Below are 10,710 nucleotides of genomic sequence, written 5' to 3'. Positions count from 1 at the left end.
GTGTTCAAAGCAGGACTTGGGGCATAATTCATTATGGTAGAAGTTATTTTAGTTTTTGACAGTTTTGTATAGTGGTATTGGTGGTGCACTTGTCGGATTTAGTAATTTAGAAAGTCTGGAATCTGTTATATTCTGAATGATTTAGTAATGTTTTAAAACATCGCTTGTTACAGTCCTTGCTTCTTACAGTTCTTTTTTTCTTACTGGGTGTTGAGATACATGTGAAGCCATGCACAGCATCCTACACAAGTCATAATTACTCGTTATCATGATTTTTCTATCGTTTCTGCGTTTGTTTGTTTTTTCTTTTTCTTTTTTGTTGTTCTGCATTGCGAATGCCATTTGTGTTAGGAAATATACAATCTAATTTGCTTATTTTGCGCAATGTGTGCGTTTTATTTTATTGATGTATGTGCTGATGTTTGTCATTTTCAATTTTATGATGAGATTGAAAACAAAGCTTTATTTTTAAAAACAGACCACCATGTGCTTACCATTACAAGGCGTATTGACCTTCTGTGGCGCTGTCCGTGGTGCTGATGTTTTGGGACATGAACTGTACTGTAGCATTTTCAGTTTTGTAAAAAAGTTTGTCCTTGGGTTGCTCATCGGATTTGTTCTTGTTTATTGGTAATTAACAATATAATGCTCACTTGATCACAATTCACAAATCGTGTATTTAGTGTACTTGGACAACACCTAAAGCTACTTTTTTCACTACATTAATGAAACGATTTTGCTTTTATGGCGTGTTTAGGAAATATGGACATGTTTTATACATATGTATTAACATCTTACTTAGTTCTCACGGTGTCGCTGTTGACCTATGTTTCCCATTTCTTTCAGTTATCTCCACCCATTTGCGTTCCTCTTTGCTGAATGCATGTCCAGTGTCTGTACAGAGATGGTCTTTAGTCTTTGTTGAAAGAGCAGAATATAGTGTTCTGTTAAAAGTGATAATTCTTCGTTCTTATCTACTTACTGTGCTTTTTCGTCGAGTAGCTGACTTTGTGCACGACTGAGGATGGTGCACGAAGGATTCTGTCTTTTCTTCTCCATCTTGTTTGTGGCGCACACCGCTTATGGAGACGTGAGCTATTCTTTTCCGGAAGAGATGAAACGCGGATATGTGATTGGAAATATAGCAAAGGATCTCGGGCTCGATGTGAACAGACTGCCATCTCGTAAGGCTCGCATTGATGCTGAAGGTAACAGAAAACGATACTGTGACATTAATCTGAATACTGGAGAACTGACCGTAGCGGAGAGAATCGACAGAGAGGGGCTTTGTGGAAAGAAAGCTGCTTGTGTTTTTAACCAAGAGCTGGTACTGGAGAATCCATTAGAATTACACCGTATCAGTCTTATTGTTGAAGATATTAATGATAACAATCCTTTGTTTGGTAAAGATGTGATTAATATGGAAATCAGGGAATCCGCCGATAAGGGCAAACGATTCTTACTTGAAGAAGCAAATGACGCTGATATTGGGCAAAATTCTGTACAAAGCTATTCTATTCAAAATAATGAGTATTTTGTTTTGTCAGTGCAAAGTAACTCTCTTGGAGAAAAGTATGCCGAAATCATTTTAAAAAAAGACCTGGATCGTGAGCAGCAGCAGGAGGTAAATTTAATTCTTACTGCTGTAGACGGCGGGACTCCACCGAGATCAGGTACTGTAGCCATACACGTCACTGTGCTGGATGCTAATGATAATGCTCCAGTCTTTAGTCAGGACATCTATAAAGTCAGTCTGCCTGAAAATTCTCCTGTAGATACTGTAGTGGTGACAGTGAGCGCTACTGATGCTGACGAGGGACAAAATGGAGAAGTGATGTTTGAATTTGGTCATGTTGAAGAAGATTACAAACATTTGTTTTACCTTGATCGAAAGACAGGTGTCATCAGGGTAAAAGGGCCTATAGATTTTGAGGAAGAGGCCACATTTAATCTGCGAATAATAGCTAAAGATGGTTTAGGTCTAACGTCTTACTCAAATGTTTTAATCGGTGTACGTGACATTAATGATAATGCCCCTATAATAGTAGTAAAATCTCTGCATAGCCCGATACCTGAGAATGCGTTACCCGGTACAGAGGTTGGCATCATTAATGTGCAGGACAGAGACTCTGACAATAACGGACAGGTGCGCTGCTCCATCCAGCAAAACGTCCCATTTAAACTCGTACCTTCAATCAAAAATTACTATTCTCTGGTGACCACTGGTGAATTAGACCGCGAGCTGCTCTCTGATTATAATATTACAATCACTGCTACTGATGAGGGCTCTCCGCCTTTGTCTTCCACTAAGAATATTCACTTGACTGTAGCTGACGTGAATGATAATCCACCTGTATTTCGGGATCAGAATTACAGAGCTAATGTACAAGAAAATAATAAACCGGGCTCCTCTATCTGTTCAGTGTCAGCTACAGACCCGGACTGGAGACAGAATGGCACTGTAGTTTATTCTCTGTTGTCCTCTGATGTCAGTGGCGCACCGGTGTCCTCCTTTCTATCCATTAACGGAGACACCGGGGTCATTCACGCAGTGAGGTCGTTTGATTACGAACAGTTAAAAAGTTTCAAAGTGCTTGTGTTAGCCAGAGACAATGGTTCCCCTTCTCTGAGCAGTAACGTGACCGTGAGTGTCTTCATAACGGATGAGAATGACAACTCCCCTCAGATATTATACCCGTCTCTGGAAGGAAACTCCTTCATGACAGAGATGGTACCCAAAGCTGCACAGGCGCGCTCCCTGGTCTCCAAAGTAATCGCCGTGGACGCAGATTCTGGCCAAAACGCGTGGCTCTCGTATCACATTGTTAAAGCGACAGATCCGGGACTTTTCACTATCGGTGTCCACAGCGGAGAGATCAGGACGCAGCGGGACATTTCTGAATCTGACAGCATGAAACAGAACCTCATTGTATCCGTGAGAGATAACGGACAGCCCTCTCTCTCAGCCACGTGCGCGTTGTATTTACTTATATCAGATAACTTGGCTGAAGTTCCAGAACTGAAAGACATGTCTCGTGACGAAAGCAGCTCCAAACTGACGTTTTATTTGATCATCGCGCTGGTGTCCGTTTCCACTTTCTTCCTGACCTTCATCATCATCATCCTGGCCGTGAGGTTTTGTCGCAGGAGAAAGCCCAGACTGTTGTTTGATGGAGCTGTAGCCATTCCCAGCGCGTATCTCCCCCCAAATTACGCAGAGGTGGAGGGCGCGGGAACTCTCCGGAGCACTTACAATTATGACGCATATCTGACCACGGGCTCGCGCACTAGTGACTTCAAGTTCGTCAGATCTTATAATGAGGGCACACTGACTGCTGACCTGACTTTGAAAAAGACTCAGTCTGCTGTGGATGATCTTGAAGGGCTTGATGCGGAAATGAGCGATTCGTTTCAGGTAGGGCTAACGAACTCTGTTTTCTACAATTATTTAATGGTCTGGGTTTAGAAATTAAATGTGAATTTGTGTTCTAATTTGATCGCTTTGACAGGCTTTGTTCTCGAAAAAGATCACGTGAACTTATTCACATTGAAACATTCATATGTCTACAGTTAAGGTCTAAAATGTAGTTAAATGTAATCTGTACATATTAATATATTCATAAATCGTTACGTTTGTCACTTTATTTATTTATTTTAGAATCTGTTAGCGTTTCTCTCATTCATGTCTCGGTTTTATGAATTCAGCATATACAGAGAATTAAACTCCAATGCCAATAATATTCTGTGTAGACATAGGCCTTGTACTTTTTGTATGGAAAACGACACAAGGTAATTTTTTACTGTTGCTGTCCATGGTGCTACATAACTTTTTACTGTTGCTGTCCATGGTGCTGCATAAACTTTTAAGTTTGTTTAGGTTGTTGCGTCTACGTCGGAGTAAGATATGGAAGGAAATAGAGGATGGTACTCTATTTGATATCATTGTAAATGTTTAAGGTTTTTTTTTTTTTTTTTTTGGTCAATACTTAATAGCAAACTCCGACGAAATTGGGACGGCATATTTCTATAAGCTTTCCACGCTGCCGTATGGGTCAGTGTCTGTTGCTGTTGAGGTTTTGCTTTTGTACTATGTATGTGTAAATACTGGCGTGTTTATTTTACGCTTAACACTAGAATTACTGACTTTTTTATTTTTTGGTGAAAGTCCTGAGGTGTGAATCACCCCTGCTGAGATTTTCACACTTCTTCAGCTCGATTGTCCTCCTGCTTTTGTTGTGCAAACACACCCATTTACCTGTGAGGCCTGGCATATTGGCATTTTTTTACTCAGTGTAACTCAAGGCAGGCCAAACCTCTGTGTGACATGGAAACCTTCAAAAATGCCTGCCATATCTATAAAAAATATTCAACACATTGACTGACCTGCAAATATTAAAGACACATATTCACATTATATGGGAACACAACTGTTTTATTTATAAAAAAATGTGTGCAAACATGTTCGTACACATACAGAATTATAACACATCACTGAATTATAACACCAAAAGCAAATTTTCTTTTTGTGTGATCGCTCCAGCTTTCATATGCTCTGTCCTCTGCCTGTTCATGTAAAAAAATAGCAAAAAAAAAAAAAAAACATAAAAAAAGCTGCCCCTCAGTTCCTGGTTCACCTCTGATCTGTCTATATTAGTCCCACAAGTGGAAAATCTGCATTGTCACTGCAGAAATGTGGACAGTGCAACTCAGTGGGCAATCAGAGGGCAATTGGCACTTTTTGCAATCATGTGTCCCGTTGGTGCCATTGTGGATTGCTGGTCAGAAAGCTTTCTGGTGCCTGTAATCAAAGAGACAATGCCCCGTGATAGATTCATTTCAATTATGCAACACCTTCGATTTGATGACAAGGACACGCGGGCAGAACGGGTGAAGACAGACAAATTTGCTGCGATCTCCGTCATCTGGACACGCTTCAACAAGAACTGTGCTGAGAGTTTCACTCCAGGAGAACACATGACCATAGATGAACAGCTGTTCCCTACCAAGGTACGTTGTCCATTCACACAGTATATTGCAACCAAGCCAGACAAATTTGGGATCAAGTTCTGGATGGCCACGGATTTGGAGACCAAATATGTTTGCAAGGCATCTCCTTACTTGGGAAAGGACCCCAGTCGTCAGAAGGGAGAGAGGCTGGCAGAGAATGTGGTCATGAATCTGATGGAGCCATTTTTGGATAAAGGGAGAAATGTCACAACGGACAATTTCTTTACTTCACTGTCACTGGCGCACAGACTGCTGCAGCGTCAAACAACGCTACTGGGCACGATGAATAAAGTCCGACGTGAACTTCCTCAACTAGCAAAAGACACTGCACAGCGAGAGGTATTCTCCACTTCAGTGCTTAGAAGTGGCAGTGTCTCCTTGACAATTTATGCCCCTAAAAAAAAGAAGACTGTGTGTGTTCTAAGTTCCATGCACCAAAACGTGACGATCGGTGATGGCAGAAAGAGGAAACCCAACACGATAACAGACTATAACCACATGAAGGTATGTGAATTTGTGTATAATTTTACACCAGTACTACAATGTTTTCTGATGTGTACTATACAGACCTATAGAAAAAAGCACATATACTCATGACTCTCTCTCTCTCTCTCTACTTTTACAGTGTGGTGTAGACGTGTTGGACCAAATGGCACGGATGTATTCGGTAAGAGCAGCAACACGCAGGTGGCCAGTAGCAGTTTTTTACAATATGCTGGACCTAGCGGCGGTGAATGCCTACATTTTGTACAAGGCATGTACTGGGTGGACAGGCAAAAGAAGATTGTTTCTGAGTCTTCTAGCAAAGGAACTTCGTTGCCGATTCATGCAACAGAAGGAAATATTGGCACAGAGGCAGGCTGCTGAAGCTGCTGTGCCAGGGACTGTACAGACAACACAGTGCCAGGTGCAAGAGAGCTGCAACAGGAATCGCAGCAGGTATTCCTGTGCAACATGTAAAAAATTCACCTGTGCCAAATGCAGGGACAATGGACACTGGGTCTGCAAACTCTGCAAAGTTTGAAACACTTATATAAAATAAATATGTATGTATAAAAAAAAAGTATGTATATATGTATAAAAATAAAACAGACTTGTGTATCCATATATTGTGAATGTGTGTCTTTTGTATAAATACGTCAGGCAATTCTAACGGTTTGTTACACACAGAGGTTTGGCCTGCCTTGGATCTGAGTTACTCTGAGTAAAAAAATGCAAATGTGCCAGGCCTCACAGGTAATGGGTGTATTTGCACAACAAAAGCAGGAGGACAAAAGGCCTGTGGAAATCTCAGCAGGGTGCTTGTAGGTGTTAGGTCCAGGGATTTTACGCAAATTTGCGCAGGTTTAGTAAATCTAGTGTTAAGGAACCGCCCTAATTGGCCCAAGGACGGAATACAGTGGGTGGGCGAAGATATAATGCGTGTAGGTCTTTTACTTGCTTTTCTGCAAAGTTCACTTGATTTATCAAGATTATTATTTTTTTAATTTTAGTCTAGCTCCGTGTTAAATCTGACTCTAATTTTAAGTGATCATTAAACTTGCACTGTATTTCTAATTAAATATTGATCACAAATATTAATAATGCATTAATTTGCATATATGATTATTTTGAATATCCTATACTTTCAAGACACACCCCTCATCAGCAGAACAGAATTCTTCAAACGTTTTTAATCTGTCCTAAAATTTAAGTACTGGTGAAAAATCTATACTATTTTACCAGTCGCACGGAGACCTTTAGAACGATACAATACATGAAGGGGAAAAACATCAGATTCACAAGATATAACATATGTGGCATATAGATATTCTTAGTGAACTTTCAGTGAAGTCTAGTAGGGGAGAGGGGAGAAGGGGGTCGTAAATAAGTAAGGAGAGAAGTTTGGCCAAGATGGTGTCATTTGCTCTTTTTTTTTTTTTTTTTTTTTTTTGGAGATCTCTTCTACATAATAATTTGATTTTGTTGCATGGCATCTGCTTTGTGTGACGTTTGGTTTCATGTGAAGATAATTCTGCGTTTTATATACGCATAGATGCTCTAGAAAAATAGGCTTCTTATCTGTTCACATCTAACCACCATATTTGATTGTGCAGGGCTCTTGATATTATTGAGTAATTTAATGTGCAGCAATTGTGTGAAAATTAGGCTTTATTAATCAAAACTCTGTGTGTGAATCATACTTTGTGTGAAAAGGAATAAAAGCTTTACTGCCTCTAATGTTCATTTCAACTGGAAACTGCAGTGATACGTGCAGTGATACGTACATATAGGTAGTTTTTTTCAGGTTTGCAGAAATGTAAATAGAGGCACGCATTTCCAATGTGCCTGTTGCATGTTTCAGTACTTGCAGTTTCATAATATAACTCTTAGTGTCGCTGTTTACCAGTGGAATCGTTGACATTCATGTTGCTGTTTCTCTCCACCCTGTTCATGATGTCATATTCAGGACTGACTTCTCAGCTCGTTGTAGAAAATCGCCAACAATGAGAGACGCATCATCTGCTGTCCCCTTGTATGTGTCATATTAAGTCATTTGCGTTTTCTTTTACACGTGAATAACGTGGTTACATTTGTATTAATTTCCGCATAGATATCTAAACCTTCTGTATTTCTAGTGAGATGTTTAGCCTTTTGTTCTTCGTGCTGATGGCGCACACCGCTTATGGAGACGTGAGCTATTCTTTCCCGGAGGAGATGAAACGCGGATCTGTGATTGGAAATATAGCAAAGGATCTCGGGCTCGATGTGAACAGACTGTCATTTCGTAAGGCTCGCGTTGATGCTGAAGGTAACAGAAAACGATACTGTGACATTAATCTGAATACTGGAGAACTGACCGTAGCGGAGAGAATCGACAGAGAGGGACTTTGCGGAAAGAAAGCTTCATGTGTTTTAAATCAAGAGCTTGTGCTGGAGAATCCTTTAGAATTACACCGTATCAGTCTTCGTGTTCAAGATGTTAATGACAACAGTCCTTACTTTGGTAAAGATGAGATTCATTTGGAGATCAGGGAATCTGCCGATAAAGGCAAACGCTTCCTACTTGAAGCAAATGACGCGGATATTGGGCAAAATTCTGTACAAAGCTATACTATTCAAAGTAATGGATATTTTCTTTTATCCGTGCAAAGCAACTCTCTTGGAGAGAAATACGCCGAAATAATTTTAAATAAAGAGTTCGATCGCGAACACGAGCAGGAGGTAACATTAATTCTTACTGCGATAGACGGCGGGACTCCACCGAGATCAGGTACTGTAGCCATACACGTCACTGTGCTGGATGCTAATGATAATGCTCCAGTCTTTAGTCAGACCGTCTATCAAGTCAGTCTGCCTGAAAATTCTCCTGTAGATACTGTAGTGGTGACAGTGAGCGCTACTGATGCTGACGAGGGACAAAATGGAGAAGTGACATATGAATTTAGTCATGTTATGGAAGACTACAAACATTTGTTTTACCTTGATCGAAAGACGGGTATCATCAGCATAAAAGGGTCAATAGATTTCGAGGAGGAAACCACGTTTAATCTGCGAATAATAGCTAAAGATAGTTCAGGTCTAACATCTTACTCAAATGTTATAATCAGTGTAAGTGACATTAATGATAACGCCCCCATAATAATAGTAAAATCTTTGAATAGCCCGATACCTGAGAATGCGTTACCTGGTACAGAGGTTGGCATCATTAATGTACAGGACAGAGACTCGGAGAATAACGGACAGGTGCGCTGCTCCATTCAGCAAAATGTCCCATTTAAACTCGTACCTTCAATTAAAAATTACTATTCTCTGGTGACCACTGGTGAATTAGACCGCGAGCTGCTCTCTGATTATAATGTTACAATCACTGCTACTGATGAGGGCTCTCCGCCTTTATCTTCTATTAAAAATATTTACATGACTGTAGCTGACGTGAATGATAATCCACCTGTATTTCAGGAACAGAATTACAGAGCTCATGTGCAAGAAAATAACAAACCGGGCTCCTCTATTTGTTCAGTATCAGCTACAGACCCGGACTGGAGACAGAATGGCACTGTAGTTTATTCTCTGTTGTCCTCTGATATCAATGGCGCACCGGTGTCCTCCTTTCTGTCCGTTAACGGAGACACCGGGCTCATTCATGCTGTGAGGTCGTTTGATTACGAACAGTTAAAAAGTTTCAAAGTGCTCGTGTTAGCCAGAGACAACGGTTCTCCTCCTCTGAGCAGTAACGTGACCGTGAGTGTCTTCATAACGGATGAGAATGACAACTCGCCTCAGATATTATACCCGTCTCTGGAAGGAAACTCCTTCTTGACAGAGATGGTACCCAAAGCTGCGCAAGCGCGCTCCCTGGTCTCCAAGGTGATCGCCGTGGACGCAGATTCTGGCCAAAACGCGTGGCTCTCGTATCACATTATTAAAGCAACAGATCCGGGACTTTTCACTATCGGTGTCCACAGCGGAGAGATCAGGACGCAGCGGGACATTTCTGAATCTGACAGCATGAAACAGAACCTCATTGTATCCGTGAGAGATAACGGACAGCCCTCTCTCTCAGCCACGTGCGCATTGTATTTACTTATATCAGATAACTTGGCTGAAGTTCCAGAACTGAAAGACATGTCTCGTGACGAGAGCAGCTCCAAACTGACATTTTATTTGATCATCGCGCTGGTGTCCGTTTCCACTTTCTTCATGACCTTCATCATCATCATCCTGGCCGTGAGGTTTTGTCGCAGGAGAAAGCCCAGACTGTTGTTTGATGGAGCTGTAGCCATTCCCAGCGCGTATCTCCCCCCAAATTACGCAGAGGTGGAGGGCGCGGGGACTCTTCGCAGCACTTACAATTATGACGCATACCTGACCACTGGCTCGCGCACTAGTGACTTCAAGTTCGTCAGATCTTATAATGAGGGCACGCTGACTGCTGACCTGACTTTGAAAAAAACCGCTTTGGATGATCTTGAAGGGCTTGATGCAGAGGCTATGCATGACAGTACCTCTGAAAATAAGGTATGAATTTAGTTCTGCATTTTTATGAGTGTCATCATCACGATTGGATTTGGCGTAGACTGTTAAATATTTGTTTTTGTAGAATTTAGAGAAGCAGAGTCTTTGAATTTTTTTTAATTATTATTATTATGTGTTAAGGCTACAAACAGGCTTTTACTTTTTAATTCGACATAGTTGTGAGATATCCATTTGACCTAGAAGTTTATATGAAATTCTAAATAGTGGTTAGTTTTTTTAAAGAAGGAAATCAGCACAATAACAACAAAAAAAGTTTTTTTTTTTTTTTTTTTTTTACTATTCAGGCCCCTGAAATAAAACATATGAAACACTGAGATCTATTTTATTTAATATTAGTCTCTCAGCACTACTTATACTGTTATGTTCTTTATTTAAAAAAAAAAAAAAAATCCAGTGTGGTGTTTTGCATGTTCATGGTAACACAACTTTGTGGTTGGTATGTCTGTAACTCTTTCTTTTGGTCTCTGGGTGACGCTCTTATGTTATACACAGCTCAGCAAGTGATCTCATCTGTGTTGTGTGCCCTGATTCAGTTTAATCAGTGTTACACAGTGAGCAGAGGAGGGGAGGGATGAGAGATAGATGGGGAGGGGAATGCTCTAGGCTTGGAGATGAAAATAAAAATCTAAGCTGACAGGAGCAGTCATCAGAGTGCAGTGTCTGCCCCAGCTATTTGAGGATCTG

The 10,710-nt window shown here is 40.7% G+C and overlaps 2 protein-coding genes across 2 annotated transcripts; both read left to right on the top strand.

The window, feature by feature from the left end:
• The first annotated feature begins 941 nt into the window (after positions 1-941).
• On the top strand, positions 942-3,536 carry LOC141317128 (protocadherin beta-15-like). The gene is made up of 2 exons (XM_073832938.1): positions 942-3,415; positions 3,510-3,536. Exons 1-2 carry the CDS (start codon positions 1,025-1,027, stop codon positions 3,534-3,536), a joined length of 2,418 nt encoding a protein of 805 aa, XP_073689039.1. The 5' UTR covers positions 942-1,024.
• Positions 3,537-7,526: 3,990 nt separating this feature from the next.
• Positions 7,527-10,014, top strand: LOC141317130 (protocadherin beta-16-like). The gene has a single exon (XM_073832940.1). The coding sequence runs from the start codon at positions 7,630-7,632 to the stop codon at positions 10,012-10,014; it is 2,385 nt and encodes a 794-aa protein (XP_073689041.1). The 5' UTR covers positions 7,527-7,629.
• Positions 10,015-10,710: the final 696 nt, after the last annotated feature.

This window comes from Garra rufa, unplaced genomic scaffold, assembly GCF_049309525.1.
Source record: "Garra rufa unplaced genomic scaffold, GarRuf1.0 hap1_unplaced_364, whole genome shotgun sequence".
Lineage (NCBI taxonomy): Eukaryota > Metazoa > Chordata > Actinopteri > Cypriniformes > Cyprinidae > Garra > Garra rufa.
This window is presented reverse-complemented; position numbering and strand designations above follow the sequence as displayed.

What these genes read in the sequence shown, in the direction of transcription:
- LOC141317128 (XM_073832938.1), top strand. Translation starts at nt 1,025, where the DNA reads ATGGTGCACGAAGGATTCTGTCTTTTCTTCTCCATCTTGTTTGTGGCG. An exon ending in AAATGAGCGATTCGTTTCAG is followed by an intron (nt 3,416 to 3,509) that starts GTAGGGCTAACG and finishes TCGCTTTGACAG; the next exon opens with GCTTTGTTCTCGAAAAAGAT.
- LOC141317130 (XM_073832940.1), top strand. Translation starts at nt 7,630, where the DNA reads ATGTTTAGCCTTTTGTTCTTCGTGCTGATGGCGCACACCGCTTATGGA.